Raw genomic sequence first — 22544 nt, 5'->3', positions numbered from 1 at the left:
AAGCTAGGTGTACAGAAAACTGTTCCTTCTATACCAGTCTTCCAAAGGCATGGCCCTTCCAAAAAGCAACGTGTGCCTTCTGAAGTCCTCTGGAGGTGGAATTTGAAGGCTACATCCAGTCTCAGCAAATTACCAGAACCACTGACAAGGTCAAAAGCTTTTATTTAATAATTCCGGCAAGTTTGGAAATTGTTAAACTGCCGTGTTAGGCAGAGAAGAATCTGATGCTAATTCATTTCACCAGTTCCCGCCCTTCCGCCCCAGACAAAAGAGTCCTTCAAGATTAAGCTCTGAAGTAAATGAACAATTTTAAAACAAATACAAATATACATGGTTATACACACTGCCATAAAGTACTACTTGATCTTGAAACTTGTGCCAAAGTACACTATTGTAGCTATGAAAGAGTGATATATAGGGGACATATAGTTAGGGGACTTGAGCATAGGAGATATGGTGGAGACTAATGGAATTGGGTTTCTTTAGGCCAGAGAGGCTACGGGAAGATCTAACTGCAATCTTCCACCACCCAATAGGCAGATTATCGACAAGATGGACTCAGGCTCTTCTCAGACAGTACAGTGAAAGGATGAGAGGCAGCGGGCACAAGCTGCTGCAGGCAAATTTCAACTCAACATAAGGAAAAAGTTCACTACAACAAGAGTGGTTGCGACCTGGAAGAGGTTGCCCGGGGAAGCTGAGAAACTGCCATCCTCGGACACTTTCAAAACTTGACCGGACAAGGCTCTGAAAAAACAGATCTAACTTTGAAGCTAGTCCTGCATTGAGCAGTAGGTTAGACAAGATGATTTGCAGACATCTTTCACCCTAGTTGTTTCCAAGCTTGCTGACAGGACCACAAGTTTTAATTTTAGTAAACCCATACCAAGAAAGACTTCCCCAAAAATTAGGGAGCTTGACATTCTGAATTTTACAACTATTGAACTGTGAGAATAAAAAAAGCTAATACACAAATTTAGCATACAGAGAGGAAAATGCAAAAAGGAAATAATACCACTTTAGTGCAGAACAGTAATTTAAATGAAAGAATCAGGATAACTTTTAAATAACATATCTTCAGGTAATCTCTTCCATACAAAGGACTCAAGTCACAACCCTGCAGATACTCTCTTTGGGGAAGAAAAAAAAAACAAAACAAAAAAAGATCTCATCCCAAGCTTTAAAGCAAATAAGGAGAGGAAAAAAAAAAAGATAATATTAGCTCATCTTTTCATTTAAACAGATCATTTTAATGGGAAGGGATCACCTAACAAGAATTCACGGCTACCCTGAAGTTACCTTTAAGAGCAGTTTTATAAGCAAAACTCTCTGCTCATGAAGATGTGAATTACTCCTTGGAGCACAGCATGAGCACCTCTTTGGAAAAAATTATTTGTATCGGTGTGGAAAGTTTAAGCTTTTTTTTTTTTCTTTTAAACAAACCATTTTTTGTAAAGTTTCCAGACTTCCACACAGATGAATACAATCCTTTGAGTTTCGTAACTAGTGAGTTTTTCAAAATTATAAGAGTCAACAATTCCAGATTTATGAACTTCTTGCATTAAGGAAGTGTAAAAATTCAGAAGTCTTAGTCAACAAGGTCTCCCTTTATTCCTAAGAATAATATAAACAAGCTAAAATATTTTACCATATACTTACTTTCTAATTAAAATACATATGATTCTTATGAGCCACAAGGTTACATAAAGCCTTAGTCTAGAGAATTTCCATCTTTACAGGGTACTGACTTCAATCAACAAGGAGATTAAGAAAATAATATTTGTAGAGGAGGTTTAATACAGAGTTATTTTGCAAGAATTCTGACTAGTACCTTTAACCACTTTCTAGTACAACCCAAGAAATGAATTTATGACACACTTTAATGGACTCAATTACTTGACAATTTTCTGCAGGACAGCAAAGATTTACTTCCGCCGTAAGGCAGCCGTGTGAATTAGGTCCATTCAGCCTCTGACTTGTCAACAAGAAATCAGGTGCCCCATTCCCCTTTTGGGCACAAGAAAGCAGAATTTCCAAGAAAGTCAGAGTCTGAGGACTGAGAACAGGCCAAAAAAGCATGATTGAGATTGTTTTGCTTTTGATGGATTTTCATAGCTGTCTCAATAAAGACAACATTTCAGTTTGACATTCTATTTTGGAGAGGCCTTCAGGGCCTCCCATAAGCACTGCAGTTCTAAGATTCACAGCAGATTAGTAATTCATGGGAAAACAGATGCTATTAAAACAAACAAACAAACAAACAAACAAAAAAAACACATGAATTTTAATCAGGAGGTGGAGAACAGAATGAAGCAGTTGACATTCAAAGAGTATTTTACTTCTTCATTTGTTGAATCAGTCCGCCACTTATTTATATTTTTCTTGGCTAACAGAGAGCAGGCATACTTCTGCCAAGGAGCAAGTATCTAAAAGGTCACCTTTAGAAATTTCTGGCAGACTGAATTTCAGTATCACAATTCTTAACTTTGTCTACCTATTTGATCTCAAGAACTTGAGAGATTCTTGGATCTGCTGTCACAGAAGTACTTCAAACAAACAAACAAACCAACCCTACCCTCCTGCCTCTAGGCACCACAAACATAGACAGCTGGTGATGCTTGGACTTGGGACAGCAATTCTGTACTTTCAATAGGTAGTTCACATAACATTAAAAGGAAGATTTCAGTGACAAGTAATGAAAGAATCTAGATACGGAAGCTTTATTGTCTTCAAATGCCTAACAACTAAATAGCTTCCATTACCCACTGGCTGAAAATTAGAAACTTAGCATCCTTATTCTACCTTCTTGACTGAATTGGAAAAATGACTCATTAAGATGTAAAAGGGGTGGAGCATCGTGCAAGCTATTCCTGGCCTTACCTTCTCCTACTCTACTAATCAGAGTTATTCTCTTCCAAAAATCTTGTTTAAAGAAACAACATAGAACAACTCCAGTTTGCCCACACATGACTCTTTTGGCTTAATGAAAGGAAAAACTTACTTTCCTTGCCATGATTACTGCTTGAGAAAGTAATTCAATAAAAACTGATCTTTGTATGTTAAAAAGCAAAACCAAAAACCCATTAAGTATTAAACAGTTGGCCAAATTTGTTTTCTAGAACACCAATCTGTACTGCTTTGAGGGCTAGTTACATTAGAACTGGATTTTAAGTGGAGATATTTTATGTAGGGGTTTTTGGATGCTTTATATAGGTACGAGTTTCTGGAGGGATTCTTTGTTACAAAAGTCAAACAAACAAAACCTGCCCAGGTTCCACCTTTACAGTCCATCCAGAATTCGCTTATTTTTATGAGTGCTGAGAATCACATAAGAAATGCTCTATTGGGGTCACACTGTCTATCCAGTCCGATATTCTGTGTTCAGTAGCACAGTAAGAAATGCTACACTCAGAGCAGATAAAGTTTTTTTGGTAGGAACATTTCTTATTAACATGGGAGAGTTTAATGACTACTTTACCAACACCTGCCTATTTATTCAGTCTCTGATAAACAAAAGAATAACTTAGAATAATCCCTGACAATAACAGGATCAAGTTATATTAGCATAAATGCCTTCAGAAGTTATTTTCAGCATGGATAGGATATGAGAAATACAGAGATAATGATGTAGTTATAATCCCATCTTACTCAGCTAACCTCCTGATGCCTATTACAATGAAGACATGTTTTAAACAGCCTTTGAAACAGAGGAAAAGATGATTTCAGAAAAATAAAGAAGGAAAGCATTTATTGCTTGAACTATTATATGACTTTATTAAAATCAAAAAGAAAACTTTTTGCCAGACATAACCAGACAGACATGAGTTGACACATCTACATTCGAGTCTGGTTCACAGTTTCTCTTAGTTTAAGAGTGGTTCTAAGGCGGGGGGAAGAAAACACAGGAAATAGCTAGAAGAGAAGAAGGTTTCTTTATCACTTCCACCTGATCCAGTACTAATGTACTGTCCAAGGCAAAAAGAAAAAGAAAAGGGGGAGTATTGGGAGAGCACACCTATTTGATTTTTCTTGCAAAGTCTTGAAGAATTTTCACCCCCTAACCCCATTTTCCAGGGAGTGATCAGCAATAACATTCATTCTGTGCCATGGGTTTACCAAAGCAAGTGGTTAAAAACTAATAACTTCACTAGTGGAACTGTATACAGTTTTGCTCATTAAAATCCACCAAATACCTGAGGAATTGAAATCATCTCAACTTTCCAGTATGCAAAATTCCTGATTAACAGTGTGTAAGTCCTCTTCAAGTCAGGATGACAGTCACCTTTAAACATGGAGTTACTAAGTACGCCAAATAGATTAGCATAAATCATTGAAAGAACAAAATTAAAAGATAGCTGCAGTAGTAACTGCAGTGATGTTTGAAGAATATAAAAAAGAAGCTAGGTATAGGGAGAGAAAATATATTTCATCTCATCACCTTATGTAGGTGAGCACTTGGCTACAGTCCCTTCATCAGGGCTGTCACATCCTGCAGAGAGGCACTTCGGCTGGCCAGACAGACAGGCTCAGCGACACGAAGTCACTGAGCAGACTATATACTGCATCATCTGCAGCTTAGCATGCAACCAGAATCCCGGCAAGAGCGCACTTGCTAATTCGCCTTCCCGGGCTTATAGCTACAGATGGTTCTCTCAAACCCGGGAGGCCCAGAAGCCCATTCAATTTTATTTATTTATTAAGAGAGAGTGAGCTACAGTCAAACCATGTTTCGAATGTGTGTTATACAGAAAGGAGTGATCCTACAAACTTCTGAAGTAGACCGTCTCTGTTTACAATTAGTCCAATGAACTGTTTTTAGTAAGATCGATCAAAGTATCAATTTGTCAGTGGATATTTGAGAGAATGGATTAAAAGGACTCTCCATAAAAATAAATAAATAAATAGATATTTTTCTCGTAAGTGTCCTCAAACTCTTGCTTTTCTATTTCACATTCACTCATGTGCCAGTTTTTGATCGCTGCCATACAGAACAAGAGTAAAGAAAGTAGGTAATTACATCTGCTAGGAAGTATTATGAGATGTTCTGGCCTGCAACTTCCAATATCAACAGATGAGAGTACTACTCAGCTACAGTTTGCTTCTGTTTGATATAAGTGGTTCATTTCCTACCTCCCTGGTCCCACTGTCAACATCTGCAAACAGCAGTAAGTAGGTGCTTGTAAATTCTGAAAATAGGAATTATCAGGAGAAAGCTATCTAAATTTCTTGGCTAATGTTTGGTCACAGGAAATACAATTTGTAATCTATTGCTTCAATTGCCTATCGATAAATTTGATGCAAAAGGTACACGGACTACTTTGTTATGACTGCAGAAGTTACTCAAAACAAGGTTTAACTCAGCTATTTCTGATCATAAAGACGAATGTCAGCTATATCTAGCACAGTTTGCTATACCTATAGCACAGTTTGAAACACAGAGATATTTTGAAAACACTTTCACAGTATAGTATCAAATATACTTATGAAAAAGAAGAAAAAGGTCTTCAGCAGTTACAAACCACTTAGCTTGTTTGCCTTTTTTTTTAATTCTCTTTAAGACTGACATGAGGTTATTGCAAGCACTCAGGAATAAAACTAAATAAAAGATGTATGGGTCTGTCAAAAAGAAATCATGCTAAACCAATTAAATTTCTTTCTATGACAGGATAAGAAGCTGTATAGGTTGTAAAACAGCAACTGATTTATCTTGACTTTAAAATGGTTCCCATGGTATTGTCAGAACCATAAATGCCACAGAGATGGTCTTAATTTAGTAACTACAAACTGGATGCAAAGCTAGGTGAAAAAAATCATATTCCAAGAGTACTCATCAGTGACTATCAAATGGGAAGGATGTTTAGTCCAAGGTTCAAGAAGTAGTCGGTATTTTCATTCACAATTGGCTGAGGTACTAGAGAGGATTCCAAGCTACAAAGGGATTGAAAGCATTTTGGAAGACAAGATTATAATTCAAGATGATTTTGATAAGTGGAAGAAGTGGTTTGAAAAATAGGATGCAGTTATATAAGTATAGCTGCAAAGCAGGAACCAACAACTGTACAATTACAAGACAGGAACAACTGAGTAGGCAGTAGTTCTGCAGAGAAAGATATGGATGGAGCTACAGTGAATCACAAATGGAATGAGTCAACAATCCCAGGCTGATGCAAAAATGACAAACATCATATTCTAGTGAATAAATTAGAGTATTATGGGTTGGAAAGGTGAAGTATTTTGCAAATTTACCCAGTACTGGTAAGGTCTTAGTGGGACCATCACATCTAGGTTTGAGTACAGAATTCAGACAACACAGATCACATACAAAAAATATAGAAGAGAAAAAGAGAGCCCAAAAAAGCTTACTTACAGAAATGAAGCTGAAAAAAAGCTATTTTGTCTAAAAAGCAGAAGAACAGAGAGAAGACACAATAATAGCTTTTATTATATGGAAGATGCTATAAAGAAGTAAGGAGTCCACTTTCCTCCCCAGGGAAGACATCCACAGGGACTAGAACAAGGAAGTAATGGGTTTAGTATGGCAAGAAAGATCACGATTATTGTGTTCTTCTAACATCTAGAGATAAATAAGGATTCAAATTGACTAGCAGACATACGGTGGAATCATCATAATTAAAGATTTTCAAAAACAGGCTAAACAAACATCAGTCTGGAATGATGTCTATTTAGCTGACCCTATCTTTAGGATGGTGGATAAGACAAATTTGCCAGCCACATTTTCTATGTCTATAGCAGAGAGAAAAGACAAGAATGTCACACTCCAAAATGTCACACTCCACTTTTGTTGTTTTAAAAATACAGAGTAACACAACACCAAGACCTATTTTAAGTTATTCCTGTTAATTAGGCACCACTATATTTTTTAAATCAAAGCATATAGTATTGATAGAGTTCAATCACTTCTTTGGAAAGCAGATTTTCCAACTGAAAAGGTTAATACCATGGAATTCAACAGGACTTCTTATAAGGTTAGAAATTCAGAAAATATGAGAGCTAGTGCTGAAAGTGAGCATTCACAGATTTAAATTCTAAGGTTAAACATCACTTCCCCAGTTTCACTTTTTACTTTTTGTTAAATTCTCCCCCTTTCAGCTACTGTAAGTTATGTCACTTAAAACATTTAGTTATTATAAAACCTTTAACCTAATCTGTCCTAACACTGATATATTTTTTGCAGCAAAACAGATTCTCAAGGCACAAAACCATATGCTTCCCTCACGCTTGAAATATGAAGGTTGTTTTAAATTAAAGACAAGGTTATTTCCTTTCATAAGGCTGAAAAAATCTGATAGTGGACCCTTAAGAAGGGCAGCCAGAGCAGGGCTAACCCCCATAAACTCCAGACATTGTTGTTACATTCTAAGCCATTTCTATACCATCTATTCTTCATACATGACCGTCATGTTGAAGACATCTTGTATACTCATATTCTTATAAGACAACTTAAACTTGCCTACGTTGTGGGCCAGACTCTACTGTCACAGCTTCATTGAAGGCAACAACAATATACAATTGGTGTTACAGGTTTTGGATGCAAATATCAATCAAACACCAAAAGTCACTACTAAATATTGATTTAAAGTACCTATATCACAAGTCTTATTCAAGAGAGGATTCTCATCTTAACACCTAACCAAGCTGTATCCACAATTTTGATTATATTCCAACATGTTTTTAAGAAAGTGAAATAAGCCCACTGGATCCCAAAGATAACTATATCTTTATATATCAAATAGGCTTATCTTCTTTGCACATATGATTGCAATGACTCATGATTTTCATTTATTTATTTATTTTTATTAATAAGCTGCATTAACTTCTTCCAGAGAAGCTGGAGAAAAATTCTTCACCTCTCCTAAGTAAGGAATTCCAACATTTCAGAAATAAATACAAATTAAATGTGGCATCCATAAACACAGTAACAATCCTTCGCAATTCCTTTGTATGAATGCATACGGCAGTAGGTAGAAGACATGACTGTACCAAAAGAGGCTGTAATCCACTCTGAAGAAAGTAAATAAATAAATAAATAAATAATCCACCAAGCTTCCTTCCTTCTTGGAAAAGGTGAAGGTCAATTCTTCCGTTTCGCTCCAAGTATAAAGGAAGTATCTGTATTCCAGACATGCAAGTTCTACATACTATTTTCCCCTGCTTTGGCCACAAACTCTTTGAAGCTACTAGCGATATTAACCCAGTGGGGAAACTGTCAGATGAGAAACACACTACGATTGTGTATATTTACCTCTCATCCTACTAGGTACATTATCCTAGTATTTAGAGGGCAGAAGCTGCTACTATCTTCTCTAATCATTTTTCACTTGCTTCTGCATCTCAGAACCACAGGAATGAGAGGAAAGACTAAAGGAATCTGTTTTGGATCAGACTTTCTATATAAAGCAAACTGAAAAGTACCCTGCAAGTTGCTTTATACATCCACTGCAAATTCAACCAATATAAACCAAGACATATCAACCAACGGCAGAGACTTCGTCAGACTAGTAGACTTTGTCTACTAGATAAAGCTTTTTTAGGTTAGAATTTTGAGTTATACAATTGCATGAGCACTGTAAACTAGAAATGCCCACAAGCATAGCCTATAGAGCTGAGTTATCCAAAAAGATAATGATTTCTTAAAACTTTGACTCGGGTAATTCCAAGAATTTTCACTACTACTAGTATTTCACTTCTCAGGTCTGCATAGCTTATAAAGCCTTATATAAAGTGTTATATACATTCCTAGTTTTTTACAAAGGAAAGTAATATTTATTAGTAAAGTTTTATGTGGATGCAATATTTTGATTTTTTTTAAATACTGAATATGCATTCTATTTCAGTAGCCACTGACCTTGTTGAAATTTCACTAGGTTCAACCACTTTGAAAGTAGTTTTTCGGAAGCCCCATGCCAAATATCATCAGTTCCCAGCGGCTTCATAAAGGTGCACCTTTAACCCTGTCCGAACACACAACAATGCTCTGGCTCTAAATGCAACAGTTGCAGAATTCCAAAAGGAGGAACCTCTTCCTGTTATTCTACAAAGGACGGGGTAAAAATATTGACTGTTAATATATAACCCACCTTAAAAAAAAGAAAAAAAAAACCCTCTATTTTTAATCCATGTAAAATTAAACGTTTATTATACTACAACTATGAACAAACAGCTTGGTAAATTTTCAGAATGCCTCCCTCAGAAGACCTCAGTAAGCCTGGTATTCCTCAAGGCCCAACAACATTTCAAGCATAGAATAACAGGTCTGGTATTCCTCAAGGCCCAGGTTTTCAGAGACACAGCAGCAATGCCTTTCAGAGGCATTACAATCAATTTCCTGTACGCTTACAGACAAGGAGAGTCTCCTGCGTTGTGCAGGCCAATAACTGGTATTAAGTACTCTTTTTTTCCCCCAAATCCTTCCTATTGCTTAACCATTTGAATGACTACAGGCGGCTGTCACGCATGTCAAAACTAACAGTGCACATCTATTTCCATTTCTAACCTCCAATCAAGTTTTTAAAACAGAAGAAACACGGATGGCTGGTTGCTTTTTTTTGCGTTTTATAAATGTGACTGGGGGAAAAGAATAAACATAATTTACAGAGCTCAATTTCTCAAGCAAAATTGTATAAGCTCTAAAATACAACCATTACTCACTGACGGAAACAGTGGGGCTACTGGAAGAAAAAAAAAGGGGGGGGCACCGGTGATTAAGAAACAAACCGGGGCGAAGCCGTGGGACGCGGCCCAGGCCGACACCCCGCCGCCCGCCGCCCCCCTGCCCTCCCCGGCGCCGGCACCACGGCAGCGCAGCAGGCGCCACCTACCTGTGCCGAAGGCCTTGGCCACCAGCCAGGCGAGATTACAGGCGATTTTCGCTCGGGAGAAGTCATAGTGGTCGAAGGGCTTGATGGCGGGCACGATGAACGTCTTCCTCATCTCCCTGCCGTCCGCGGCATCCCCCATCTTCGCGCAGGACCCTCCGCAAGCCGCGGCTCACATGATCCTCCTCCCTCCTCCCCCGGCCGCCAAACACGCACATAAATGAAGCGGCACCGAGCCGGCGGCAGCTGAGGGCAGCGCTGAAGCCAGCTGTCCGCGGCGGGCTAACGCCGCCTCCCGCCGTCCCCGGCGCAGGAATGTGGCAGGGCCCGAGTGTCCCCTTCCTCCTCCTCCTCGCTCGCTCTTTGTCTCCGTTCAGCCGCCCGCCGCCCCCCGGGAAGCGGCCGCCGGCGGCCCGCGCTGCCCCCGCCACGGGCAGCCCCCGCCAAGGGCTCGGCGCCCGCAGCCGCCGCCGCCAGCCCGGGCCGCGGGGCGGCGGCCGCCGGCGAGGCCCCGCAGCGGCCCGGCACCGGCACCGGCACCGGCCCCAGTCCTGCCCGGCCGCGCCGGGATGTCAAAGCCGCCCGGGACCGGCCCCAAAACGCCGCGCAGCCCGCGGCGCCGCCGATCCTCGGCAGCGAGCCGGGAGCGGCCGGAGCGGCGGCGGCAGCTACCCCCGCCCGCGGCGCTCGGCAGCCGCCTCTCGGTAGCGCGGCGCCCCCCGACCCCCTCAGCAGCCGCCGCTGCGGCTTTCCACCCGCCGCTGCCGCACTGGATGGGCGACGCGCGGCTGCGCATGCGCCACCGCCGCCGCCGTCTCCTCCAGGCTTTTCCCTCCCTCCCGCTCTCTCCCTCCGGCGGCCGCGCGGGCGGGGCGGGGCGGGAGCGCGGGGGGGGGTGGTCACGTGGCCGCCCCCCCCCCCACAAGGGGGGCATTCTTGACGCGCCGCCAGGCCCGCGCGGGCGGCGGTTGCGCCGCGGCGGGGGGGCGTGGGGCGTTTCCCGCCGCGAGGGGCGGCCGGCCGGCCGGCCGGCGGTGCCCGGCTGTGGGCGAAAGGGCGGCGGCCGCCCCGGGCCCGCCGCCGCCTCGCCACAGAGGGGCCGCGACGGCCGGGCCTCCCTGCACGCAGCTGCGGCCGCGGAAGGTCGGGATTTGCTCCCAAACTGAAACCACGGCGAGTTTTGTCGCGAGCAGGGGTCGCGGCGGGGGGAGCCGCAGCAGCGCGCACCGCTGGGGCTGCTCTGGCTTTTAATCCCTCTCACGCGTAGCCGTCGCTCTTGTTTTAAATTCCATCCATATATAACTTGTCAAATACTTGGGGTAGAAAAATGACAGAGCCTTAAAATGGTTCAGGGATTGTTCGTGTAATAACTGTAATATCGCGTAATGACTGTAATGACAGGCTGCGGCAACAACTCGTCCCGGAGACCATCTCCTATCCAGCTCACGCGTACCTGGACTGGTTTTGAGAATGGCGTGAAATCGCTTTAACAGTGGCTTGTGTGGAAAGAGGTATTAGTCACAGCAGTAGCTGGTAATGTAAGTGATTAATGACTCGTGTTCAGACGAACCTGGCGGAGTTCGCTTCGAAGCGGGGTCTGAGGGCCTGGTCTTGCGCAGCGGCCAGGCTGCAGGGTCCTGCCTCTGCTTTGCGGTGTCACCAGGTAACTGCGTGGCCAGCAGTGCCAACAGGCGCCAAGTTTGCCCTTTTTGGCAACAAAGAGCTATTAGAGCAGTGTAGGTGTAGTGCAAAAGCACACAATCCTTTGCTGCCAACGTAGGTACTCCAGCAACTGTGTGCTGAGCCAGCTCAGGAAGTCGAGCTGGCCAAAAATTAATAGTTCCTTTTTGCAGTTAGATTTTTGTCTGGCTGAGCTTTCTGGGTCACCGTAGGACTGGTCCTGACTTAGTATAACTATTAGCTAACCTGGCTTTTTTTCCCTGTGGCAGTTCAGTGAGTGCCTTCACAAACTGCTGTGGTGGGGGTTGACAGGGCTGTAATTTTTTTTTTTTCCCCCACAGCTGAATCTGGAAAAGAATATGTGGATACAGTCTTAGCAAGAGACTGTAAGATTTAGAAGAATATTTTACCTGAACTATTATTTCTTTGTACTTAAAGTGGACTTTAAATTGATCCGAACAGAAATTTTGCATTGTTATTTGGCTATGCATACTTCTAGCACTTCATATAGGTAGCAATACAAATATTTTGAATAGGAGCCCATAATGTACTTTACAGTTTTACTGATGTGAATTTGTAGTTACTAGTAATGAGTAATGAAGTAGGTTGCAGAGGCCAACCCAAACATGTTTAAAGAGATTATTGCTGCCTATCTCCCCATGTGCTCTCTGGGATGGGATTCCCAAACTGTCATGCATACCACTTGTAAGTGGTACACAGCTAGATGCAAAGCCAGGAGCTGCTGTTGGCAGTATCCAACAGAAGGGGCAGGGGAAGAAATGCTTAGGAAACTCTGCGTTAGCACACTTCTTATGACTGAAATTCCCAGATTCTCTCCAGCAGAAATAGCAATAATACAAAATCAACATATAGGGTGTGACTGGAGAATAGTTTCTGTTCAGGAAGAGTATATGCTTAGTTTTCAACAATTAAACTTGTACTTACATGTTTTTTAAGTTGTATCTTTATATACTTGGAAATAAGTTACATTAGACTCTTACAATTATTTTAATTAACACTTTTTTACCTTGCTGCTAGAAAACTAGTCTAATTTTTCCTGTGTATATAACAAGTACCTGAAATTCATAAGCTTTAAAATCTCAAACAATCAGAGCTAGAAAAAGTATATGTCCCAGATTCCCACTCATTTATTTCTTGTGTGACTAAGAGGATGCCTAAGAGTTAGATTGAATTACAGGAAACGCTTATGAGAAGTGTAACCATCATTTAGGTATGAGGACTAAGGGATCCATTCTGAGAGATCGCAACATTACAAACTAGCCCCTATAAAATAACATGAAACTTCCAGGAATAGCTTTTCTTACAAAAAAGTGGCATAGTCAAAATAAGGAATGAACAGGTACAAATTATATTTAATGTGCTCCTGGATTTATCATCTCTAAGAAACATATTCCTATTCATTTGCAAAAACATCACATATACCTGAGTACTGTACTATATACTAACAGTACAGTGACATTTACCTGAAGCAAATAAAAATTTGGCTTTATCTTTCAAAATTCTTATCCTCAGTCCCTCCTATATAGAGTGTATATTATTTTACAGGATGCATGTCAAAAATTTGTAAAGGATACAATTATGGGTAGGTACGTATATGACCATTACTACCAATCTAATTAAAAATGTAGAATTTTTATGGGTGCAGAGTCAGACTTTGTGCTGAGGGGACCTGTTCATAGTCACAGAATAAGATCTGAAAATCTGGGCTGAAGTTAGTGCAGTAAAAATGTTTTTAACTTGCTCTGTACTCTTAGAAGTTTTTCTTATGCTAATATACATAAGTCAAAAAGAAGACATCACAAGTTGCTGGAGTTGTAACGCCAGTTCTGCTTTTGCAAACATGTTAAAATGTGATCTTGCTTATTGTGTTGTCAAAGACATCAGCAATCCACATGAAAAATGACTAAAAGTTGCTCTAATTGTCCGGAGTAGACAAACAGAAAAACTGAGCGAGTAGTCATCCCCTTCTGCTCTCCTCCTGTTTATTAATCTTGAAATGTTTTAAATAGTGATCGTCTCTTCTGTACACAATCTGTTATAAAGTAGTATATACTTCAAAGTTCATTCCAAGCAGAAAGGCAAAGTATTAAGGATTAAAACAGGCAGCTCCCAGATTTTTTTCGTCTCTGCCTGCCCCAAATTAGAAACCCATTTGACCAGTTTTATCCTATAATTACATCATAGGTCTGATTCTTCACGGTCATGTGTTTAGTCATTTACACAGTGGGTGTATCAGGTTTGGAGTCGGTGTCGGGCAAAAGGAACAAGTATGACCATGAATAATGGTGCTGATGACAGTAGTTGCTAATAGTCTTAACCTTGGAAGATCAGTGGAACAAGCTTTGAGTAACAATTCTATACCTCTGTTTGCTCACTTTTTTCAAGATTCACATGGATTCTGAAAAGGTTATGTATAGAATAGATGCTCTTAAACTAAATTCAGTCTAGCACTAGATTACAGGGAATGTTCGGGCTGGCATAATATTTCCAGTGTAATTTTTTCCTTCATGATAAAGGTGAACCAAAATGTTTTAAATTAACAATATCATTACCATTTTTGCTGTGGCACTGACTATAGCCAGGCTCAGTGCTAGTGAACAGGCAACTAAGCAGGCTATTTACAAGGGGCAGCAAAACTGTTCCCATTTCAGTTGAGATTAAGCTAGTGCATTGGAGCAAATCCAGGTACTCTGGCAGTTTACAGCAACTGTTCTGGCATGTAATGCTTCCGCCTTGATGTTGGAAGAAGGCTAGGAGGAATACCATGGGGATGATATTGTCCTGAATTACCACAATTAAATTACTCATTTAAGATGATCCCATGTCTTTGCCTTAACTCTTCTGGAGGTTGCTGCGCTCCTGACAGAAACGGCAGTGGCTGGTCTGTGTGTGCCCTGTGGCCTGGAGCCTCTGGCAAAGATGCACAGTTTGAAGTGATGCTGTCAGACTGTCAACATATAGACCAGTCGCATCCCACTGCAATCCTCGAGAAATGTGCTGTTGACTTTAGCAGGCTTTGGATAGGATATGCGAGGCCAAACAGATAATCTATAAATCATTCTGGAATAGTTATTTTTACACACAACCTAAAAGGGACTTATGAAACTGAATTGCTGTTATGCCAGCCTCTTAATCTTACTGTTTCTATATTTTATTAAATACTTCTTTAAAAGTAATGGCTAAAAGCATAAGAGTTAAGAAACTATATTTTTAAATAGCTGTTATTAAGTGTGAATGATTATCTGAATTATTAATCTTCTTTGGCTTCATTACCTAAATGTGGGTATGCAGTTTCTGCAAGCTAGGAGTTTTCTCAGAGCATGGTTTTGGAGGAGATTGTGTTCTTCCTGTTTCAGGATGATACAAGCATACAAGGACATTCTTCTGTTACGTAATTTTTGTATTCCAAATTCTAATTTGTAATCAGAAAGTGTTGAGGCATTTAAAATGGAAGAAAAAAGTTTACCAACTTTTGGAAGAAAAAGGTTTATCAACTTTACAGACTCTATTAAATAGAGTCATGAGTTCAAAGGGAAAGCAAAGCTTTATATAACATTTTACTTGGATGGATTGTCCATGATTTTTGAGACAGTCAAGAAGGAAAAAAGGTGGAGTACGTAGTTACTTCAGCTCAACTACTGCTGAAATCTGTACAACCAAAAAGCTACCCTATGAGAAAGAAATCTGGTGCCGAACAGTTCTAGCACTCACTTCTCCTTATGCTTCGATGTTAATATTTGCATTTCCTAAACTTGGCTTTGAGCTATTATAACTATGAAGGGGGGAAAAAATCTGCATCTCGTTCCCCTCAGTTCCACTGGGATACCAACCAGGCAACAGATTCATACCTTTCCTGTGGTCTGTGCGAGGCAAAAACTTTCAGCTCACTCGCCACTCATGGCTGCTCAGTTTGTTTCCATAGCCTTTTTCTCTGATCACTTTAGTGTCTTCTTTTCCTGGAGTCCATTTTTTTATTTGATTTTCACATTATTTGTAATAACTTCTCTTTCCTGGCAGCTTTCATGTTCTGCCCATCTCCTGGGCACTGGGTACTCATGCTCAGGTGCTCTCAGATGCCTTTTCTTTCCAGTTGCTGTGCAATACCCTAATTCCAGGGTTTTCTCCTTCCTGGCATTTCATTGCTGTCTGGTTGTCTCTGCAGAGAGGAATACTACTCTGTTTCCCCTACTATAACTGATATTTTTTACTGTAAATTTTAAGATACATGGAATAGATTCTACCTTGTATCTAGTAAGAGAATTTATGTTCTATACCCATTCCTTTCTGAGGAAATCCTAAGCATAATCTTAGGAATATAACCTTTAAAGACTAAAGCTACACTGCAAAATAAATTTATGGTGAGAGATCTACATTCAAAAAGCACACTGTACAAAAATAAAATGCCAAAATACCAATGTGATAGCTGTTAGTAATGCTTTATTTGTACTCCATTTCAGAGGAAAATGGATATGACTTAAGTTTTCAAATTGTGCATTCAGGTATAATGCTTAAATCATTAGCAAGACTTTTTAATTAAGTCTGAATGAGAATGAATACTAAATTGTGCACTTTTTCCTACTGAACTATACTTCATTGAAGTGCCTGGCTGCATTTTTTTATTCTGCTTGTATGAGTGAAGAAAGATCTGAACGTTCATAAGCGTTTATTTGTTGCTAGCATACACATGATTTATTAGTGGAGCATGAATAGACTTCTGTTTCCCATCTTTTGGCCCTGCTTTCAGTTTCCATTGAAGCCCATGTATGTGTGAATGAAACCAATAGTAAACAGGAAAGAAGGTTGTGCTAGGACAGCAACATTGTGGGATCATCTAATTGTGACAGAATTATTTTTTGGTAGGGATGGGAGTGCAATGGATTAGGAGGGAAAAAGAAGGGAACAGCATAGGAGACTACCTGCTGAAGGGTTTATTTTTCATGTATCTTCTTCAAAACATCATCATCCAAATTTTCACTGAATTCTTTAAGTGATTTCTCCGTTTCCCTTAACCTACTGAGCAATTGGATGTTACTGCGGAATTTCTGATGATTATTTAGGGAGTAGATGTAAATAGTTGGTTTAGAAAGTGATTGTGGAGAGTGTCCATCACAAAGAACCTTTGTTTTTGTAAACTTTAATTTGTACGTAGTGATTCTTGATGATGTTGGAGACTTTGATTATGCATATATGACCTGAGTGCATAGAATTCTTCTACATTTAATTCTCTTTTAGCATAATTTAATCAGTTTATAGTATTTTCTGAGTAACTTTGAAAGCTATATACCTTAGAGTGTATTTGAAAACATTCTCTACACAGGAAATATATAGGATGTCTAAGCCTCATGTAGAACAACTTGATTTAAATACTCCCCTATTTCAATATAAAGAAACATGGAAAGAGCAACAATTATTTTAAGTGTTGCTTTAAACTAGTTGTGTGTGTATAAAATTGGCTTTCTGAATTAAGGATGTCATGCAGAATATTTGTTTTTGAAGAAATAGCCTGGATGATTTCTTTCTTCTAGAAAAGCCTCAAAAGAGAAATTGCCTGCAAAAGGTTTATACAACTCTCTTGTGTTATTCTGTCCTCTACTTGTTCATTCTTTACTGCTATGCTTCATCTTCATGTAATCACTTAATTTACCAATCAACAGTTTTAGGTGCTTAATTATATCCAGATCAATTATAAATCAAAATATTTCACCTCTTTTGACTTGTGCAGTCTGCCAGTTTTAAGGTCCTGCACTTTATTTCCAACAGGAAGAAAAATTGATGGTGAATAGGCTACTTCTGTGCTAGCTGTTCAATTACCAAGAAGGTACATAAAGCCTTGTTTTCCTGAACTCAGGAGAAAAGAGTTCCTCTGTGCTACTTCCCAGCACCTTTTAGACAGCTACTTAAATTTACAGGTTTTTTTTTGTTTGTTTGCTCTTTTTTTTTTTACCATCTATAACAGTTTCTTGCTGCTTTTTTTAGTCTTCTGTGCAGTGTTTTTGCCCTTTTCTCTGTCATTTCCCTTGTACTCATCCACCAGAGTGCACCCCCCTGCATCTTTATTCAAACCTCAGGGAAAACCTATCAAATCATGTGACTCCAATATTGTATTTGGTCTGTGTTTTTTGTGGCAGTATCTATTGCTTAAGTATTCCATAAATTGCTTAAGTATTCCATAAATTGCTTTTTATTTACCTGAATAATTGGAAAATAAAGGAGATTTTTACCTCACCCTTACCATAACACTGACAAAGGTATATTGGAAACTGATAGAATCATAACATTTTACTAAAGATATATTCCACTGATGAATACAAACATGAGTAATTGTCTTAGCCAATTATTGCAATCACTAATCCAGGAGATCTCCTGCTGAAGCTAATGTTGATTCTAATAGGAGTTTGCTCAATTAAGAATTGCAGAATTTAACTCCCTGGCCATTCTATTAAGGTCAGTAATGATGTCTCTTTGTGTGACGCTTTTTTTTTGAAGTTACGAGCAAATGATTATACTGGCTATCACTCATTGCCATTCTACATGTAGTTATTTTTACTTATTACAGTTATAAAATGGAGCTCATTTGTTAAGGATAGATTTAACTGACTGTATTCTTAATTTCAGTCCTAGAAATTATCCCTGATAAATGGCTCCACCTCAGTACCTACCCACAAGCTCTTTCTCAGCTGCCCTGAAACAACTGGTGGGTTCTCTGCTGCTGTATGGTATTCTTAACCATATGGCATACACAGCTGTGTTAAAGCATCAAGGCATTAGCTCTGCTGTCTCACCTGGGCAAGGGACCAGTCATGATTCCACTTGTTAGCACAAAGATTGGAAGTGTCTGTTGTAATCATGAGTGTCAGAATCGGAGCCCTGTCTTCATACTAGCCAGTGTAGTTGAATATAGATGAAAGAAGGAGGCAAACAGGCTGAAGCCAGTTATTTACGGAATGTTCTAGCCCTTGCTGTGATGGTCTCCGCTCCAGAGGCAGTCTGGCTGAGTCGGACAAAATGCATCTAGGAGTCCCACTTCTTCATGGTTCTTCATAATCCCCCATAATACAGGCTTTGTCCTAACAGTTGCCGTGCAGTCCTTACAGGTGATAATTTAGTAAATGAGCGAAGAAACAACCTAGGACAAAGTGTGCCTGCAGACACCACATTGGATCAAGGGAATCGTTATATGAAGCAACAAAAGTACCCCCTGGAGATTTTGTACAAGAGTGGGCAGCTTCTGGGATATACATCTATCTGTTTCCCCTTGGTCTGGCAAGTCTTTTCTGTGTCAATCTTTCCTCCTTTTCTATTTGTTCTTTACAGAAGGGAAGCAATTGCCTGACTGGAGAAAATAATAGATTTCACTGCAATGGATCCTTGTGTTGATATAGATCCAGCTCGTTCAGTTAAGTAGTTTGCTATGTGTAGGCAACTGGTGGAATTGGGTACTTCAGAGTATCTCTCCCAGCTGGTAATAGTCTCTGTCAGAACTGCGTAAAGCAGCACGTCATGTCAGCAGAAGAGTGTGTCTTGGGAAGCAAAAAAATGGTTCAATTAGTGCATCCAAGGTGGAGGGCACACTGCCGTGTTCTATTCTTTTTTACCACCAAGGTCTTCGTGGTGGTGTGCTTGTATAATTGTGAATACTACTTGACTACTTGAATACTACTTGAGATGAACTGGAGGTGGGATACTGAAGCATGAACAGATGAGAAATGAGGATTAGAAATGCTATTTATGTTGTAGCTAGTCAGAGGCCAAGATTTTACAATGGAAATGTAGAACAGAGTGATGATCCGTGTAAGTTCAGAGTCAGATAATGTTTTAGCTATTGTAGTACAAGGCAAGCAGTTACAAATAAGGCTTCAGTTCATTACTTTGCTCTGATTTCTTTGCTTAAGAGAGCCTAGTTCCATGAAAATATCCTTGCTGCTGCTAGAGAACAGGTTTCCTGTGTATCAACAGAAGATTAAGGACCATCTGCATGGAGATACTCTTCATCTGCGCTTCTGCTGGCTCTTTAATCATTGAAGACACACTGTGACGCTTCCTAGGACCAACACCCTCTTAACTGCTGACTAGCCTTGTGGCTTCTTGCAGAGCCGGCAGCATCAGTAATACAGCAGTCTTGTCACTGCCTTGCATTTTTGCTCTGAGTTCCACTGATCTGGTAGGAGCTCTTTGTTCCTCCTTGTCTCTTGTCTGGCTAGCATTTTTTTTCTGTGCTTAGGCTGTATGGTGCAGTAGTGTTTTATTTTCAAGTATTAAATTGGTTATGTCAAGGAGGGCTGCTCCTGTTCACTCTGGAGCTGAACAGCATCTGAGAATCTGAGCCATGGCCTACTCCTGGAGGATGGTGGAGTATTAAGTCTCTAACCTTTTTCCTTAAATACCTAGCATGTTTGGCTGAATGCAAATAATCTCAGAGTAACTGTTGTTTCATAGGCTCACTTAGTACTAATTTGTGATGCACTGTAAAGTAGGTAGAGATATTCTAGGGAATAATGTATTCTAGGCAAACTCCCCCCAGGAAAAACCCAGGTTAGTCAAGAAAATGACCAGAAACATCTCTTAATTACTTGTCTCATGGTATTCTGCAGCCCTATTCCTTCCAGTATTTCCTTTGAAATGGGCTCTCTGGATATATTCATATCTTTTGATTGTCTCTTGGTTTTGAATTGCTGAGATGTTTCTTCCTCTTAGGTATAAGCCTCACTGCTACCACCACCACCTTTTCACAGCTCAGGAAACTATCAAAGCCTTCTTGCTCCTTGACTCCTGGCCATTGCTTGAATGAGCTTTCTTAGCTTGGGCTCCAGTCTCTTGTGCCTCAACTCTCATTTCTATATGTCTTGCTAGTTGCTACAGGAAACAAGATTGCTTTGGCAAGGAACTTTACAAAATAACCCTGTCCTAACTGGTCATATCAGAAAAAAGAAGAAGGGAGCATTGAAACTGGACATTTGCACAGCTCAAAGCCTTGAATAGTTTAGTTCAAAGAAGCAGTTTAATATGGAAATTCTAAGCTTATGTTTTGTAAGAATGGTGTGTTAAACAATTTTTTCACAAACTTGTACCTAAGTCAACTGAGTTGTACTATGAATTAGCACAGATTTAATTCACTGAATTGCTTAGCAGATAGGATCCCATGAGTAGTGTTTAAAGCTTTCCTTCAAAAGAAAATGTCAGTGGAATCTCGGTCATACAGCACAGAAGTCTCCTTTCACACTGTAATACTTCAGATTTATTTAATACCCAAAGGATCAGAAAACATAATAATCTGGAGTACAAAATTGCTAATCAGAGGGTTTTTTTCCCAATATAACCACTGAAAACATATGAAGTGGTAAACTGATTATCTTTCTTAGTATAGATTTATTTTTTCCAAAATCTAAAAGTATATTTTACAGCTTTTAATTTGAATTCTTTTGAACCAGGCATTATCATGCTGCTTTTTTTTTTTTGCAGCCAAGTTATAAATCCCAGAAAAGTAAGGTTTGCATGGAAAGTTCTTGGCAGATCTCAGTTAGAACAGCACAAACAAAACTGCTTAACAAGAAGGCATTCATTATGTCTGTCTTGTTACCCTCTCTTATTACAGAGTCACCAGCTGTAAAGTAACTAGCATTAGAAAGGACTCTTGAATCTTTCTAATAGAAAGCATAGGGAGCAGTCGTTCAAGAATGGCAATGAGAAATATGTTGCATTTTTGAGGCTTGTTTTCTTTTTTTAAATAGTTACTGTGCTTTATCTAGCTGAGCTAATGCATTGCTTGCATGTTCTCACAGCAAACTAAGCTTTGGAAACTGCCTGAAGTTCAGAAGGACAAATCTGTTGTTTTAACTTCAAAGGTCTGTGGTCCCATCGCATGTATTATACCACAGACCAACAATTTAGTGCCACAATGTCATGAGAAGTGGAGGTCTGTCTGATTAGTATCTTTAACAACTAATTGAGAAATACTATAAAATGGATCACAGAAGCAAAAGACTCGAGAGAGTAAAAGGATTTATGTTTTTAAAATATTTTAGTGATATATTCTTGTTTCTTTTAGTTATCTTTAATACTGTATGCTTATATAATTGTTGTTTATTAGTATTTGCACGTATACATTGTTTTTTAAGGTCTCAGTTTTATCACACCTTGACTGTTTGCTGATATGTGTAGCTTAAAAGAGAAAACAAAACATTTCCTTTTTTACTGCAGTAAAACTTAAATGACATACTGAATTTTAGATGTACCCTGTAAGAATGTTTCAGTTCTATATTGCTCATATTTAATAGTATACTTCCTTACTGAGCTGCATTGGTAAGAACAACATTTATGAGAAAAATCCATACAGTTGCCAGTATTTGGTACAATGCCATTCTCTGACTGATAAGAAGAGCCAAGCCATGTTCTGGGAAAGCCTTCATCTCATGTTAGGTGGGTGGGAATTTGGCTTGACTTATATGAGGGAATGGAGTGGAAGCTGTTTCCAAATGAGTCAGTATAGCTGTTCCTACTTTTTAGGATTGGATTTGGGGGAATGTTCTTAATTGATGTGCTGGTACCAGCAAGTGCTCATTTAGCTGGAAGTCAACTAGGAGCTCAGTCATTTTGTCTGAACTGGATTTCTCAGAAGAATATAAATGAGATCTACCTGAGACCTCTGAAATTAGAGCCAAGCCTTGACATGGGAATTATTGAGAGGTGAGTTATAAAGGCTTAGGGAAAGGACAGTTCTGGATTTATGTGGACTCTGTCCCCTCCTTGTTTACCTAATCCATCTTCAGACTGATCCATGGACTTTGATATTCCCAGACTGGGATATAGCCTAAAGTCTCATATCCCCACACAGAGTAGGGAATTTCTGCCAGGGGATAGGTGTAAATAACATTAAGATCTGCTATTCAGTCCTATTTTTTGTTATTCTTTCATCTGTGCTTTTGAGTCTCCATAGGATGACTGTTACACATTTATGCATATAATAGCATTTGTCTGGGAGAGCAATTCATGTTTGCCATGAATGAATAG

The 22544-nt window shown here is 39.7% G+C and overlaps 2 protein-coding genes across 6 annotated transcripts in view; one reads left to right on the top strand and one right to left on the bottom strand.

Moving 5' to 3' along the window:
• Positions 1-10256, bottom strand: part of CAMSAP2 (calmodulin regulated spectrin associated protein family member 2) — a 97832-nt gene extending 87576 nt beyond the window's left edge. For all 5 annotated transcript variants that reach the window (XR_010884838.1, XM_067300795.1, XM_067300796.1 and 2 more), the window contains exon 1: positions 9840-10256. Coding sequence is in view for 4 of the 5 variants with exons in the window: in XM_067300795.1 (XP_067156896.1) it covers positions 9840-9978 (139 nt within the window). In the remaining variant the exon portion in view is untranslated. The remainder of the gene's footprint in view (positions 1-9839) is intronic.
• Positions 10257-10875: 619 nt separating this feature from the next.
• The window catches only part of DDX59 (DEAD-box helicase 59), a 33327-nt gene continuing 21658 nt past the window's right edge, over positions 10876-22544 (top strand). The window contains exon 1 of the mRNA XM_067300791.1: positions 10876-10979. The gene's annotated coding sequence lies outside the window, so the exon portion shown is untranslated. The remainder of the gene's footprint in view (positions 10980-22544) is intronic.

Source organism: Apteryx mantelli, chromosome 8, assembly GCF_036417845.1.
Source record: "Apteryx mantelli isolate bAptMan1 chromosome 8, bAptMan1.hap1, whole genome shotgun sequence".
Lineage (NCBI taxonomy): Eukaryota > Metazoa > Chordata > Aves > Apterygiformes > Apterygidae > Apteryx > Apteryx mantelli.
This window is presented reverse-complemented; position numbering and strand designations above follow the sequence as displayed.